Source organism: Asterias amurensis, chromosome 20 (genome assembly GCF_032118995.1).
Source record: "Asterias amurensis chromosome 20, ASM3211899v1".
Lineage (NCBI taxonomy): Eukaryota > Metazoa > Echinodermata > Asteroidea > Forcipulatida > Asteriidae > Asterias > Asterias amurensis.
In genome coordinates, this window is record NC_092667.1 from 8,110,357 (window position 1) to 8,128,145 (window position 17,789).

General features: G+C 37.7%; 1 protein-coding gene across 3 annotated transcripts in view; it reads right to left on the reverse strand.

The window, feature by feature from the left end:
* Window positions 1-614: 614 nt before the first annotated feature.
* LOC139952126 (C2 domain-containing protein 5-like) overlaps window positions 615-17,789 on the reverse strand; it is a 45,918-nt gene continuing 28,743 nt past the window's right edge. For all 3 annotated transcript variants that reach the window (XM_071951093.1, XM_071951094.1, XM_071951092.1), the window contains 8 exons: window positions 17,372-17,514; window positions 14,987-15,076; window positions 13,889-13,964; window positions 9,678-9,779; window positions 8,147-8,187; window positions 6,220-6,351; window positions 5,702-5,842; window positions 615-4,584 (listed from right to left, as the gene is read on the reverse strand). In XM_071951093.1, the coding sequence (XP_071807194.1) occupies window positions 4,408-4,584; window positions 5,702-5,842; window positions 6,220-6,351; window positions 8,147-8,187; window positions 9,678-9,779; window positions 13,889-13,964; window positions 14,987-15,076; window positions 17,372-17,514 (902 nt within the window). In that variant the 3' untranslated portion in view covers window positions 615-4,407. The remainder of the gene's footprint in view (window positions 4,585-5,701; window positions 5,843-6,219; window positions 6,352-8,146; window positions 8,188-9,677; window positions 9,780-13,888; window positions 13,965-14,986; window positions 15,077-17,371; window positions 17,515-17,789) is intronic.

Below are 17,789 nucleotides of genomic sequence, written 5' to 3' on the forward strand. Positions count from 1 at the left end.
CCTTCATTTTCCATATTTCTTCAGTTTTTGATTTGTTTTGTCTTTACACAGGCTTGCCAAATGGAGTGTGCTACAGCTGTAGGACAGCCGGTCACTGGGCCAGAGAATGCCCCTTACGGCCCCCTTCACCAGTCCCCACGGGTCAAGCCAAGAGCTTTTTGGACGACTGGGAAATAAAGCCCAGCATTTTTCAAACAATTAATGATGCATGGGGACCATTTACAGTAGATTGTTTTGCTTGCTTTTACAATTCCAAGTTGCCCCGTTTCTTCTCAAGGTTTTGGAACCCGGGGTCATCCGCGGTGGATGCTTTTGCACAGAACTGGGCAAATGAAAATTGTTTGTTAGTTCCTCCAGTAGTATTGATTCCAGCAGTCCTAAAACATTTACATTTATGCAACGGTAAAGGAGCTTTAGCTTTCCCCTGGTGGCCATCTTTACCTTTTTGGCCATTTCTTTGGTCTTGTTATAGAACTTGGATGAAAGGATTTATCACATTTGAAGGATCTAGTGCACTGCAGTTGGGAAGAAATAAGAATTCTCTTTTGGGTTCCAATAAGTTAAAGAGCCTTGTATGTGTAGCTTATATTGATTGTACCAACTAAAGCTATATATATTTTTCTCCCCCATGTGTATCCGATCATTTGCAGCTTAGGCCTTTTGGTCAGATTTCCCTACCAGCATGGAGGAGTCCAAGATGCACATATTTTTCGAAGTTATTTTTGCCAAGGCGAAGGGCACCATAACTGGTTACTTATACAAAGTGTAGGGGAACCAAAATATTCCACTCGTATTTCCCATTAAAGTACATGATATAGCCGCATTCATCGTTCATAAAAGTAAGATCGCAAATTCTGACAGTACATAGTGTCAATAGCAGCTGCCATAAAATGGCTTCACTCAATAGTAAAACATCACACCCAATCCCTTGGACTCGCCAGTAATGCAACAACTAATTAGTGAAAGAAGAAAGTTACACAAACCACCCATGCAAAAAGAGCCCCTTTCATTCAGTCTAGTCAAAGCTATAATCGATAAATTTGGGCAATCTGATTGCAGTCTGATCGATTTAAGGACGGCATGCTATGTCTCCCTTAAATTTACGCTTCTTTTTAGGCACGCTGAGATGGCGCAAATTAAAGCTAGCCACATTCGGGAACTCCCAGCAGAAAATTGCCTTAGCATCTTTATTCCTCACTCTAAAACGGAAATTTTTAGGGACGGTAATACCACTTTCTTAACAGACTCTGGAGACAAATATTCTCCCGTAGCAAATAGAGGGGTTCCCGAAGATCTCATAATGCAACATGGGAGGTGGAAATCCACCAATTCAAAAAACAGATATGTCAAAAGAGAAGTCACCCAACGCCTCAAATTGGTAAAAGTTCTTTCTGGGGATTAAAGTATTGTATTAAGGAAGATTGCATATGTGATCCAGATGTAGATGTAGTGACCTATAATAAGAATACGAAGGTCAAAATCTCATTATGAAATTAATAAGTTACAAGTTTAATTATTTATCTATTTATTATTCTTGCTCAAACATTACAAGTAACGGTATTTAATAGTAGAGTTATGTAGATGTATAAGTTCAATTGCATTTTCCCGTTAGGAGACGGTTGAAGAGAAATAAGAAAAGTTTGAGTTTATACTATTAACACCGGTCATTACTGAATATGACTCTGATTTGAGATTGTTTTGGATGGAAATTCCTCAAAGTAATGGAGGTTTAAGCGATGTTGTGAGTTATGTTTACTGATAAACTGCTTACTCAATATGTTAGTTTCCAGACCGATGTCTGAAGAGCCGAAAGGGCTGTTTTCCTTTGTGGAAATCGGAAAGAAAAAGAGAAAATTGGTTTGAAAAGATTGTCGAGATTGTTGTATTGTGTTGAAAACAAAAAGTGTTTTTTGTTAAACAAAAGAAACATAGAAGTCGTACAGAGTCGGCCGAATCTCGGCCTTGTTCCCATGTTTTTCAATAAATTCGTAGAATATACTTGACTGCTTATCTGTGTGCTTATTTTGCTTGTTCATAAGGGTAAAACTGTTTTTCATGTGTATGAGCGTAGCGAAAGAGCATGAAATTCCATGCACATTGGCTGAAGGTACCGATAATGACCATTTGAGACCTGGACTCACACAAGTTGATTTGAAGTGGCAGCAGACTTGCCATGTAAATCCATTTTCCTTGGAAACTGCATGTTACAAATAAACCCCACCTATCGGGGTATAAGTATACCAAAGATCGGGCGTATGAGGTTACAATAAGAATTACTGCCACAAAGCGTCATACCTCCTGGGCTATAATTGGGTGCTTAGATTTATTCTGTTTGTGGAGCTGGTATTATCAGCAAACCTAACAGCTTTGGTACTACTGTTGACCGTAAGGGCCCATTGGGCAGTAAATATTAATGTTACTGGAGTGTAACTGACGCTGACAACGTGGTTTGTGTTAACCATAAACTGGCCAACCTTTGACTGCAGGCCATGGTCTACAACAGTGATTTAAAGTTATCCTTCAATTTCTTGCCGAGATTTTTCTCTGTGAAATTGATTCAACTTGTTTTTTTAATGCAATGCATTTGTAGGTACTTTTCTCACTCAGGGTTTTTAGTCATCTTCCTTAAAGGCGCTGGACACCTTTGGTAAGTGTCAATCTAAGTAATCACACAAGGGCGAGTCAAATAGAGAACTAGATAGCGAAGCTGCCATGGCGAGCTGCCGATCGCCAGATAGACCAAATGACTGACAGAAAAAACAACAATTATTTGATTAACTGATGGGTGGAGACATTGACAAGTTTGGAGTAATGACCATTTAAGGTTTTCATTGTTTTAGCTCATTCAACTGGAACCAGTGATAAACTCTTCGGGGTTCATCTTTTAATAGTATCTACATGTAAGCAGCAATATTTAATTTAAGTTTTAAATATGTACATCATTGCAGTAAAGAGTTAATGACTATTTAAGGTTGTCATTGTTTTAGCTCTTTCAACTGGAACAAGTGATAAACTCTTTAAGTTTCATATGTGAATTTACATGTACAAAGCAACATTTGATTTAAGTTTCAAGTCAATACATCTTGGCAGTAAGGAGTTATCTCCATTTAAGGTTTTAATTGTTTCAACTCATTCAACTGGAACCAGTGATGCACTCTTTCAGTTTGTTCTTTTCATATGCATTTAGTTGTAATAAGCAATATTTGATTGAAGTTTCAAGTCAATACATCATTGCAATTAGGAGTTATGACCATTTAACCATTTATAGCTCATTCATCTGGAACCAGTGATGCACTCTTTGAGTGATATCTTTTCATATGCATCTTTATGTAAGAAGCAATATTTGATTTAAGTTTCAAGTCAGAATATCTTGGCAATAAAGAGTTATGACCATTTAGGGTTTTCATTGTTTCAGATCATTCAACTAGAACCAGTGATGCACTCTTTGAACTGACAAAATCGGTATTACATAGGCTCGCATTCTGCTAAAGCAGCTAGCCAAAAATATAGCGCTTCTGCGTCCCATATCCAACGAGGCCGAAAGCCGACTTGGATATGGGTCGCAGATTTATTTGTCCATATTCCACGAGCACCTGTGTGATAACGAATTTATCTTCCAGTCTCATTAAGTCAATGAGGTTAGGTTATGTTTTTGTTTTTGCACGCGCAAAGTTTAGAATATAATTTTTGCACTGACTGTTTGCGGAGCGTGACGCATTGACACTCACAATACGCAATATATAAAAAATGGGAGTAAGTTATAGCTTTTTCTACCAAACTCCGGTTCGAGCATCTGATTAGAGGATTAGCGCGTACTGGAAGATAAAGACAAGTATTCTCACTTGGTGAATCCCATCATATGCATAAAATAACCATACTGTGAAAATTTGGACTCAATTGAGGTTGCCAGATAATAATGCAGGAAAAAATACCCTTGGCCCACAAATTTGTGTGCTTTCATCTGCCCATATTATTTGAGTGAAAAATTGCCACTTTCTTAAAAAGTATGTTACTTCAGAGGTAGCTGTTTCTCAGAATGTTTTATACTATCAACAGCTCTCAATTGCTTGTTACCAAGTAAGTGTTTATGCTAACAATTATTTTGAGTAATTACCGAGTGTCCAGTGCGTTTAAAAGACTTGACTACATGCACGAATCTTTTACTAAAGGAGGTTTCATTTAGCGCATCAAATCCACTGTAAGTAAGCTCCCTTTTTCTTGGTCAATGTCATATTCAACTTCAAATTATTTTCACGTTATTGTTTTGAACTCCAAAGCATCTAACAGCCTGAATAAAGAAATCTTGTTATTCTCTTTTTGTACAAATACTTTTCTAACATGTGAAGTTATGTATCTTGTTGAATTATCCACCACTCCCTGTTGTCCATCTACTCCCTGTGGGAGCCATCAGTTCGTTGATTCGGCTGCTCGTGGAGAGACTTCTGTACTTGATGTTCGTCTGGTGCAGAATTGTTGACTACGAGACATAGATAATTGACTAGAGACAGGTGAATCCATAGTTGAACTTGGGTCCTCATACAAGACATGCACAGCATCACCACTGACGTTGATCAAACATTGACACTGTAGACAAAAGATTTAGGTATCAGTTGCTGATAATCAGATAAAACGTGAAACAATATCACAGCTTCTAAACAATATCACAGCTTCTAAACAATATCACAGCTTCTAAACAATATCACAGCTTCTAAACAATATCACAGCTTCTAAACAATATCACAGCTTCTAAACAATATCACAGCTTCTAAACAATATCACAGCTTCTAAACAATATCACAGCTTCTAAACAATATCACAGCTTCTAAACAATATCACAGCTTCTAAACAATATCACAGCTTCTAAACAATATCACAGCTTCTAAATAATATCACAGCTTCTAAACAATATCACAGCTGCTAAACAAGGGCTGTTTAAAAAAAACTGTGGTGCTGACATTTCTTGCTTAGCATACACTGCCAGAGTTGTAGGACACGAGTCCAGGGTTTGTATTCAGCTCACAATTCTGTGACTGGGAATTTTTTAAAGTCACGTCGGCAAAAGACCTCAACTTGAGACTTGACTTTCATGACTCGGACTATCTTTATTCGGTCCGTTAACAGCGACCAGCCACCAACCCGGTCATTACCACGCAATGAAGACCTTGTCCTCGCACTGTTATTCCCTAAACAGAATGAGGGCTTTCATATCTCTCCTGAATGTTGTGTGTTTGATAGGGCATGGGTCATTGATTAAATAAGGGAATAAAAGGGTAGCGACGAGTTCTTAAACGGCCGTTTAAAATTGGCAGGGTCCTTGCCGTGTGATAAAGCAAGGGCCTTAATCGCACGGCCACGACCCTTCAAGGTTTGAAACAGCAGTTTAAGCTGGTTATTATCAACCATTTAAACACTCCCACGTGACCCGCTCCCCAGCGATAGGAATAGCAAAACTGTCTGAGGTATTTATGAATAACCATTACATAACAGCTTTTTAACATTCTAACTGTTGTGATGCAAAAACGACAATTACTAAAATAGGAGCCATAAAATTATATAATGTCAATAGGAAAACGTCTGCATTCAAGTTTGTTTGGCGGCAATATTTTAAGGGTGACTTTGATGAGACAACTTGTTGGTGGCAAGCTTCCTAAGAAGTGAGGTGACCAACATAACGATAGAAACATAGCAGTACATTATTTACCTGGTGGTTTCTGTCCTCCACTAAGCAGTCTACAAGATTATAAGCAACTAATGCATTGCCTCCAAGTGATGCTACATGTGATCGGATAATAGCGTTGACCTCCGAGGTGAAATTATACATGAAGCCACTCACGCCACCTGACTGTGGACAAAAAAGAAGATTTACCGGGTGATAAAATATGTTTTTTGACAGAGTATCTTGCTTTCAAACATCTAGTTTTTAAGAAGTTGAGAATGTTTATGTTTTTTTGCTTAGTGACTAACAGCTTTATGTTGCTGCTTCATCTGACAAATTTGTGAATAAACAATTTGGGCTGAAAGGGTTCAGCAGTCTACACATTGTGGCTCATGACCTGATTTCACGAAGCAATAAAATTCATCGCAATACATATTGTCAGTATTACAATAATGATTTGTATTGCGACATCACACTTTACTTAGCAACTACGAATGATTTGCGGTAGAATCAATCTTCGTTCTTAGTGAAATTGATACCAGGTCTGTGTTGATGTGTCTTACCTCTCGTACTGACATTGATTCCCTGACAAAAAAGAGATTAATGTAGCCCAAGTATCTATCAATGATACCTCCTGGGATGGTAGACATAGGTGTTATCTCTACATTCGGCCTCCATGTTGACATCACTGGCTCCTAGTAACAAACAAACAAAAAAACAAGACAATAATGTATTATTTCGTTTATCAGTTTGTTAAATATTTACTATAATTATCATTCATAAAATACCTAGGACAGTTTATCCATTCTAATTGGTCGAGAGGGCCTCACGTGGGGGTGTTTAAACGGATGATATAACACCAGTAAAAAGTGTTTAAAAATGAGCATGACAGGCAAGCTTGCACCTGTGCTTATAAGACAGTTTATTCATACCTAATGGTCGAGAGCAACGCCTGGAACAGACTTGATTCAAGTCTTAGATTGTAGTTATTCTTCTGCATCTCAGCCACGGAAAACATTGCACGTATGTATATCTATGTATTCAAAGATCAATTTAAATAATAAAGCGTGCGCAATGGAAGCTGGCCAATCAGGAGACGGCAAAAACCTCACTGGCAGCGTCTATTACTAATAGGGTAAACTTGCTTGAAATTAATGCTTTACGTTCATTCGATATTAAATTTGTATAGTTTTTGGAACATAGACAGTTTTAAATACACAGAGATATTAGTTAACAAGATCTCATTGTACATGTTGTAGTAAAAAACACAGAACAAAAAGCGTGATTCCTACTCCGCAATAACAGTTCCACCCTACATTTTAAATGGCACCGCATGTGCTTTACACACACGCAAGTTGCAGTCTACTATGTATAGAGTAAACATGTCAAACGGCGCCTCTTTTCTTAAAACATAATACATGTAATGCGATATTTAGAGTACCCATACACTTTAAGTAATAAACATAATACATGTAATGCGATATTTAGAGTACCCATACACTTTAAGTAATAAACATAATACATGTAATGCGATATTTAGAGTACCCATACACTTTAAGTAATAAACATAATACATGTAATGCGATATTTAGAGTACCCATACACTTTAAGTAATAAACATAATACATGTAATGCGATATTTAGAGTACCCATACACTTTAAGTAATAAACATAATAAATGTAATGCGATATTTAGAGTACCCATACACTTTAAGTAATAAAAACATAATGCATTAAGCTTTGTGGTACATGTATTTACCATGTTTACCCAAGATTGTCCACACACACACACAAAGTTTGACGATGTATTTTCTTCACATCCGGATATGGATATACATAAAACTCAGAACCTATCCCGCAGAGGTTTTTGTTTGAATATTCATCTTGTCGAAGGTTTTAGCAATTTCGACCAATCAGATGTTCCGTCCAGTTCGCCATAGGGTGTGTACAAACCTATGACAATGTTCCCAAGTCTTTGATCATAGGCTTAATGACGAAGAAAGATCACAAGAGGGCGCTGTTTGTAGCGGCTATCTAAAAAGCCACGATCAAAGACTTGGAACCAGGTCTATACAGCTGGAACACCTGTGCCACATCACGGGATACGCACGACGTGCACCTCAATCTCCTTATAAGGAGTTTTCACCAGAGGGCCTTACCATATCATAGCTAGAGGGGTGTTGTGTTGAAAGAAATCACTGAACAATATTATAATTTGTGCACTTTTTTACTTTTGGCATGTTTGGACCAAAAAGTGTTGGTGTTCTTTGACCGAAAAGGTATTTATCAAAGGGAATCAAAGTGTGCTGAATCAATTTTAAACTAGTGGATTAAAACTGCCGAGGCCTGGTTCTTGATAATTTACCTCTACTTTGTCTCGGTAAAATTATCAAGAACCAGGCCTCGGCGGGTTTAAACCACAAGGTTTATATTCACCAAACATTGATTCCCTTAATATTGCCATGGATGCAGGCAAACATTTTAACTTACCGGAAACAGAATTCTCTTCTCCAGCTTAGGAAATTTGGTACCTGCAATGAAATAATGTGCACAATAAAGAACAATCATTATTTTCAACATCAATGTACAACTCGCTACAAAGGGTCCAGGAAAGGACTATGAATAACAAAAGGAAACATGGTGTTAACTAGATACTCTGAAGGTGAAATGTACATCAAAATTTGACACCTGCTTACCAAAGAATAGGGGAAGACATTCACAAAGAAAGGTGAAAGTTCCCTCAATTATTGTGTTTTAGCCACCAATGATGGGATCAATATAGCTTACTGGAAAGATGCATGTTGACATGGTTGATAAGGAATAAGAATGTGAAAGTTAACTGCTACATGGACATTTTTAAGGTTTAATATTGTATATCAAGTTGAAAGCGACATTAAACAAATTAGCGGTTTGTAATAAGGGAATCAATGTGTGGTGAAGAGGTTTTCAACTAGTGGTTTAATCCCAACGAGGCCTGGTTCTTGATAATTTTACCGAGACGAAGTCGAGGTAAATTATCAAGAACCAGGCCTCCCAGCGGTTTTAAACCACTAGTTGAAAACCGATTGTACACACTTTGATTCCCATTCATAAATACCTTTTTCGGTCAAACAAATCAACACTCTTTGGTCAAAAAGTAAAATAAAATGATAAATGCAAAAGTTATAATTGTTCGATGATTTCTTTCAAAACAACACCCCTCCAGCTATGAAATGGTAAAGCCCTCCGCTGCCTTTGGGTAAACAACTCCTTATAGGGGAAAGCTGTGCGCGCCGCGCGCATCGCGTAACGTTGCACAACTGTTTCAGCTGTTGCTCTCGACCAATAGAAATGAAGAAACTGTCTTAAAAGAACAGGTTCAAGCTCGCGTGTCACGCCCATGTTTCAACACTTTTTACTGGTGTTAAATTATCCCTTCGAACAACCCCTCATGATGCCCTCTTGACCAATCAGAATGGACAAACTGTCTTAGGTATTTATGAATTATACATATAGCTTAGGAATGTCATGATTATGGACATTTAGCATGTATACAGAGCAATATTCAGGACTCCAAACCACACCCTTGTAGCTCATCCTTCAAAATTTAACTTAAATGAACACATTGCCTTTGATCTGACTAGTTGGTCTATAAAAAGCGTTTGAAACCGTTTGTTACGAAATGCATTTGGTTAAAAAGATTTTTTAAAAGTAGAATAAAATGATCAACACAAGTATCACTCAAAATTGCATGGTTTTCCTTTTACGCCACGAACTAAACACGGTTGACCATTTATGCGAGTCAAATCAAAAATTTGACTCCCATAATGGCCGACTGTGTTAGTCGACGAGGTAAAAAGAAAACCACGCAATATTGAGTGATACTTGTGTGGATCATTATATACTACTTTTACAACATCTTTCCACCCGGTATGCATTTTATAACAAACGGTCACAAAACGCTTTTCAAAGACCAACTCGACCGATCCAAGGCAACGTGTTCCTTTAAAGGCCTTCGGCAAAAACACCATATTTATCTCACCTTTATCTTTAGAAACGGGTGTAGTGGGCGAAATAGATGCACCATCAGTTGCCTGTAGTTCCTCCATAGCAAACATCATCTCTGCATCTGTTGATTTAACTCCTGATGACCAAACACAACACATTGAGCACTACATTTACAGTTTCACAACCTTTTTGAGCTTAAGTTGATAATCATTTGGGAGGCTTGACATCCTAACTTCCAGCTGATAAGCTAGATTACAAATAGTATGTTTAAGTGTGTTTGAGCAGCAGGCATGCAAGGGCATTGGCAGCCAGCCACATGAACCCATACAATTCACAGATGCCTCCAATATTAGTTGTGTTATTATTTAAGGGTTGTTCTAAAACCCCTTCGACCCTCTCAACCCCGACCCCTCAACGTCCGCCCCGTGTTCGAAGAAAGTCCCATTTCCGAATTCATAAAATGTTGCTTTACGGCTGAGTAAATAATTAAGTCCCCGATTTAGAACTCACAGTGTGTGCTGTGATCCCCGATGCAAGTTTCAAGTCTGAGATTGCGGTTATTTATCTGCATCAGCCACTGTGTCAATTTCGGTGTACAGAAACAAAAAATGCACTCAAGTCGAGGAGTCGAGGAGGTTGTGGGGCGTGGGGGTCGAGGAGGTCGAGTTTTTTTTAGAACAACCCTTAGACACTGGACACTATTGGTAATTGTCAAAGATCAGTCTTCTCACTTGGTATACCTCAATATATGCATAAAATACCAAACCTGTGAAAAATTTCGCTCAATTGGTCGTTGAAGTTGCCAGATATAAAAAAATAAAAAAAAAACACCTTTGTCACACGAAGTTGTGTGCTTTCAGATGCTTGATTTCGAGACCTCAAAATCTAATTCTGAAATCAAATTCGTGGAAAATTACTTCTTTCTTGAAAACTACGTTACTTCCATCATCTACCCTTGCTACAGATAAGCTATTGTTCACAGTGTTTTAACGACTCACTCTCACCGCAGGAGATGGAGCTATTTACCCTGAGGGGTTTTCTGTTTATTGCAGGGCTGTTTATTTGGGTTTTCTTCCAGTGAACAAATGAAATTGGCCCTGTGTTTTGTTCTACATTTGTACATACTGCTACGCACCAAGTTTTAACATGTTTAATGGCAGACAAATCATCACAAATGGATACCTGTAGTCTCCCCTTCCTCACTCTACCAATTCTTTGTAATCTTTCCATGCCAAACTTTTGAGCTGTGGGGATATCTGTCCTAATCCTGGCCAAATCTCTAGTGAGCAGATTCCTACAATCAGCTCATCAAACTTATGATAGAAACCAACTCCTGAATATACAAAAAGGCAGCACAAAGCTTGCAATCCCCCTTTCCACCTGGAACATACTCAATGATTTAAAGATCAACTCTAAACCCGTCACACGCAGAGGATCTCATGGCCGAATTCGTAAATTGAAGAACAGTTAACCAATGCTTAAACTTAAATGACTTATTTTTTTGATCATCCCTAAACAAGGTCAAGTAATGTTAAATGATTTTTTTCAGTGACATAGATTTACAAATACAGATATGTTTTGCATAATTAATATTTCTAATTGTTTTTGTTTAAGTTATTGATAAGGCACCTTTAATCTTAAAATTTGGCTTGGTATCCCTGATTTTCGGATTCAGCACCCCAAAATTAGGTAAGTTGGATGGGTAACCAACTGTTACTCAAAAATGCCGCTCACTCCCTTACTAGAGCCCTTTTTGGAAATCTGGTCTAGACTATTGCCAATTCAAACAAAAAAAGATGTATTTAAAACTGTTAATTCTTTACTTAAAGGAACACATTGCCTTGGATCGGACAAGTTGGTTTATAAAAAAGCGTTTGTAACCGTTTGTTATAAAATGCATATGGTTAGAAAGATAATTTAAAAGTAGAATGCAATGATCCACACAAGTTTGCCTAGAAATTGCGTGGTTTTCCTTTTACCTCAACAACTAACACGGTCGGCCATTTATGGGAGTCCCATAAAAATTTGACTCCCATAAATGGCCGACCGTGTTAGTCGATGAGGTAAAAGGAAAACCGTGCAATTTCGAGGCATGTTTGTGTGGATCATTGTATTCTACTTTTACAGCATCTTTCTACCCATATGCATATTATAACAAACGCTTTCCAAAGACCAACTCGACCGATCCAAGGCAACGTGTTCCTTTAACAAAAACAATAGAATCCTTCATCAATGTAATTCATCACAGGTTCTTGCAAATGACTTGGCAATGTTTTTCAAAAACAAGGTAGACAATATTCGCACTGCATTTAATGGCCATGGGGTAACCTTATCATGATTCTACTGTGCATATTGAACAAAGGGCTGCACTATTTTGAACTAACTTTAAACTATTTTTGGAGGAAGCTGTGTTTAAATTTGTCAAAGCTTTTGCTAGTAAATCTTGTGCCCTTGACACTATTCCTACTTGGATTTTGAAAGATCATTCAATAACTGTTTTACCCACACTCACTTCAATCATCAATGCTTATCTTTCAACAGGCTCTTTCCCAAACACACTTGGTCAAGCCATAATCTCACCAATACTAAAGAAGCCTTCATTAGATCAAAATGCATTAAGTAGTTATCGGCCAGTTTCCAATATAAGATTCATTGCAAAACTTAATGAGAAAGCTGCTGCTAAACAACTGAAGCAACACATGTCAATCAATAACCTTGAGGAGCTCTATCAGTCCGCATACAAAGCACACAATAGTACCAAAACTGCTCTTTTGAAGGTTCGGATGACGTTCTAAAGGCAATGGATAGGTCTAATGTTGTATTTCTAGTGCTATTAGACTTGTCTGCTGCCTTTGACACCATCGATCATGATACTTTGAATTAGGGATGATTTAGGCGATTCCGATACTGCACTACTAAGGTTCAAATCATATCTCTCGGGTTGACAAAGTCAGGTATCTATGATAACCTATACTCTGATCCAGTTGATTTGGAGTATGGGCTACCCCCAGGGGTCAATATTGGGTCCCTTGATGTTTGAAATTTATACCCTCCCACTTGGCAATATCATACTTCATCATAACATAGACTTTCATTTATATGCTAACATGGCTAATGATACACAGCTAATTGTTCCTTTGATCCTAGAATACCTGGTGCTTGGCAAGTTGCCATTGAGAAAATGCAGCTGTGTATTACTGTTGTCAAAACTGGATGACTTCTAACAAGCTTAAACTCAATGAAAATGAAACTGAGTTCATTGTGCTTGGTACTCCCTAAAATCCTGCCGAAGATATCTTTGCATATGGGTGATAGTAATACATTGATTGACCCTACTGATTCTGTCCGCAATTTGGGTATAAAATTTGATTTTCACATGACAATGAGCAAGCAAGTTTCTAGCCTCTGCCAATCAATAAATGTTCAATTACATAACTTAAGGAGAATCAAACGCTACCTGGATAAGGATACTCTCCATCATGTTGTCAGAGCTTTAGTCCTCTCTCGTACTGACTATGGCAATCTCCTTTTATTTGGTGCAACGTCATATGAATTGGACAGAGTTCAAAGATTACAAAATAGTGCAGCTCGTTTAATGTTCCACACCCTTCAGAGAACATACTACCCCATCACTTTAGGGAACTTCATTGGCTACCAATTAGAGAACGAATCCATTTTAAGATTGCTCTTCTCGTTTTTAAATGCTTCAACAAAACTACACCTCATTATTACCACTTTACTGTCACATTACACTCCTCCACGATTTCTTCGGTCCACACTTGACATCACTCGCTTGAGCAAACAAGGTTCTAGGTCGGAAGGCTTTCAGTGGGGCTTGGCCCATGATTTGGAACAATCTCCCAACTGCCATTAGGGAATCTAATACTCTATCTGCTTTTCGTAAAGTCCTTATGGCTCACCTTTTTCCAAATTAATTTCTTTCTAGTGCGCTATGATCTTGATGGAATAGGGCATTATAAATTTTAATTGTTATGTTATGTTATGTTCAGAGGGGGGCAGTTTCTCACAATGTTTTATACTATCAACAGCTCCCCATTATTCATTACTAAGTAAGGTTTAAGCTAATATATATTTTGAGTAATAACCAATAGTGTTCACTGCCTTTTAGAGAGCTCACCAGACTGAAAGAATGTTTATCACTGTTGTTTAATTTGTACCAATAGTTAACCTGAAATGTAACCATCACATGGTGACAATCACAGTGAATAAAAGTATCAAAATTACCTTTACTTTGGGCCGCCTTTTCTGGACTGGTAACATTACTCTCTCCAAGTGTTACAGCAGATGCAGTTAACCAAAGCTGCAATCAATAAGTATAACAAGAAGAATTTCAAACTGTGCAAAGAAATGAACTAAGAATTGTATGTAAATGTCTTCAGCTATCTTCTCATGTAGAGCACCATAATTACACACAATTTTATTTCTCTCAAAGCCTCCTCTCTTACAAAAACTTGACCATCAACAGGTTTTCTTTTTAAGACAAAGTCTTACTTGCAACATATAACAAAATTTGTTAATGTTATTAAATTACTACCACATACACTGTTCATGTAGTTGTAGGAATACACTTACAGTAAAACCAAAGTAAACAACAATAATTATAACCCTTTACAAATATTTTGCCTTTTCATTGGTTTAGAGCGTGTCACATGATATGTCTTAGTTTTACTAGACGGCGGCCATGTGATAGTGCATAGTTTGCCGGGTGATAGTCGTCAGACTATCACACGTCGTGCAGTACCCAGAGGCTTTCTACCCACCTCTAACCCAATCAGTTGTGCATCTGTGTATCTCAAACGTGCGTACGAACGTTACGTGTCTGAAGATGATACATAGTCTGTTGGGGGTGTTGTAAAACAAATACTGACTGCTTTAACTTGTGCTATGGTTAACACTACGACTCCCTCGGTGATCCCCGGACCGTTCCATCTCCCCTCGGCTGCGCCTCGGGAAAAAAGAATGCCCCGGGGATCACCTCGGGAGTCGTAATTTTAACCAAAGCACTCGAAGCAGTCAATATTTGTATACTAGCCATGTCTTCCTCATTTAAGTTATGTACTGCCAAAATCAAAATATCCCATTTTGTTTTCTCTGAATGAATTTTGTCAGATGATGTTTCAAAATACAAAACATATATTACTGTACAATGTACTTACACGTATATGGCCTATAAACTGATAAATGTTGAAGATTATGGTACTTGAACATGTTGGATGTTACATACAAAACAAAACAATGCGAGTTTGGTCACTTTCACTCACTAAGGAAATATTCTCACCATTGCACACATCTTTAAAATGAGACTTTCTAAGGAAGACTTACCTGTATAACATCATCATCTGGTACATTGATATCATAGCAGACACTACACAAACAACATGGAGCCATGGATCGGAGCTTAAAACACATTCCCTGGGGAAAGAAGATGCAAGACAAATCATGCATTAATTAAACAAATATTGGCACATTTTCTTATATCATTTTGATAGTTCAAGAAAATAAACAGGACTTGCAATCCACTGATACAAGTCAGACATGTACTGTCTATTTCCTGAGCCTGTTTACTGGTTTGTAAATTTCAGAGCTTACAATAATAAAAAATGTTTTGTACACTGAAAATTTTGAGAAATTTACAGCCATGGATTTTAACATAAGCTCTGATGGCAACTTATCATGTCTATAGCTTCCCTAATGATGGCGGTCATAATAACAGAAATCATCTGCCTGCATACAGGCTCTGAAAACTAGACCTACATGTAATGCTGTTGGATTTTTGTTTTGTTTTTCGTGTTTTTGTTGTGAAGGGGGTCATGCAAGTTCTCCCCAACAAGTCTTTGAGGCCACTCGTTGAATTAAGGGGGTACGAGAAGAAAACTATTTAAGATGAAAATAACTATTTCTTTTAAAACAGTCTAGATTGTAGGATGCAGGGAAACGTGCACAAGACAAGGAGTTCCAAAGAAGAAAGCGGTTAAAATGAATCTGTGTTCTGCATCTCAGCAAAGTAAGAGTAAGTGTATGGTATGGGTGCGAACAAGCAGAAAGACTGATATCATGCCTAATCATCCTGGTAGAAGAAACCGGGTCAAACACACTGGCAACACATTTACTATGAAAATGGTCAGTTGAAAAAAACAGAAGCTGGCTACAGACCTACATGAGACAGAATGTCTCTATAAAACAGAAGCTGGCTACAGACCTACATGAGACAGAATGTCTCTATGGACCTTATCAAGGGTTTAGCTGAACCCTGGCCTGTAAATTGTTTTCCACATGACATCGTACTTAGGAGAGCACATACAGTACATCCACATGACATCTGCTTAGGAGAGCACATACAGTACATGTATGCATTCTGTGTACAACTTAAACAACCAACTCTGAAAACGGCAGAACGTTGCCCTAAGGAAGCACTCAACAACATAATTTATTTGTCTTTCCAGTGCCATATCTCAACTTTTACTAAACGTATGAATTTTGTTTGTATGCCAAAAAAAAAGAGAATAGTTATTCATCTTCAAACATGTCAACACTGTTTTAAAATTATATTAAACTGTTGTTTTAAAGTCCCGTACTATTAGGTGTAAAGATGAACAGTTTTGTCAATTTTACTGTGTAGCCGGCATGTTTTGCTCAAAGCAGACCATACAATGCGGTCCCTAACTAAACGGTCGTAACTCATTAACCCCTCAGCCGTTTGTTTTCGTTTGAGCTTTAAAATAGGGTTGGTCCCTCTTAAGAAGGTGATGCAAGTTCTAGTTGATTAGCAATAATTTGCTGTCGTAATAGGGCACTGTTAGACCAAGCAGTTCCCATTGAATGCACATCCACAGCATTCGGCTTACTATGACAGAGAATGCTTTCCTTTTTTTAAATTGATTTTAAAAGGCAGTGGACACTATTGGTAATTACTCAAAATAATTATTAGCATAAAACCTTACTTAGTAACAAGTAATGGGGGGAGGTTGGTAGTACAAAACATTGTGAGAAACGGCTCCCTCTGAAGTGCCATAGTTTTCAAGAAAGAAGTAATTGTCCACGAATTTGATTTCGAGACCTCAGATTTAGAAATTGAGGTCTCGAAATCAAGCATCTGAAAGCACACAACTTTGTGTGACCATGATGCACCAAGCGTGTTTTTCTTTCATTATTATCTCGCAACTTTGATGACCGATTGAGCTCAAATTTTCACAGGTTTGTTATTTTATGCATATGTTGAGATACAGCAAGTGAGAAAACTCGTCTTTAACAATTACCAATAGTATCCACTATCTTTAAGCTTGCAAATTTATACTATTGGAAATTCCAATTCTTATGGATTTATGTGATAATATTTTTGTTTTGGTACCACAAAAACTTAAGTATAGTTATGATTTTGAGGAAAATGTCTTGAAAATGAAAAGTTACATAAACAAAGACAATTTTGGAACACGAAACCTGCTGTGTGTTTATTGGGGCATACCATTCTTAAGAACAAACACAAGATCCTGGTTGGACTGAGAGAAAACCTTGGTCATTTCAACTAGTACTGCACAACAACTGGGTTAAAAAGCTAGTTTCGGGCATAACTTCAAAGTCTACATGTAAGTCTGATAGAATCAAACAAAGTGGCCATATTTGAAATTAAGTGAGCAGTTGGTTGATTGACTCATTCATTTAATTGTATCATTACTACCTACTGGATGAATGACAGTGCTATCCCAATACCTGAATAAGTTCATCGAATATTGGTGCAAAGTGTTTGGTTGAAGACTCAGCGAGGGTCTGTGTTCTCATCATGGTGAACATCTGAAGATGCTTCACAGGCCGTAGATTCCCTGGTGCTATCTCTGTAGTACAACTAAATAATCCTACAATCAAACAGGTACAATGTATGATGCTATCATAATGCCACTGTCAAGTCAACTCACAGTGGGTATTAAATCAAACATAGTTTTGCTCTGAGAAAAAAGAGGAACTCACAGACTTTGCATTCAAAAACAATATTTTTATAATTAGCAGTGACAAAGATTATCAAACGTGCAATAAGATTACTAAGGGAATCAATGTGTGGTGAAGAGGTTTTCAACTAGTGGTTTAAACCCACCGAGGCCTGGTTCTTGATAATTTTACCGTGACGAAGTCG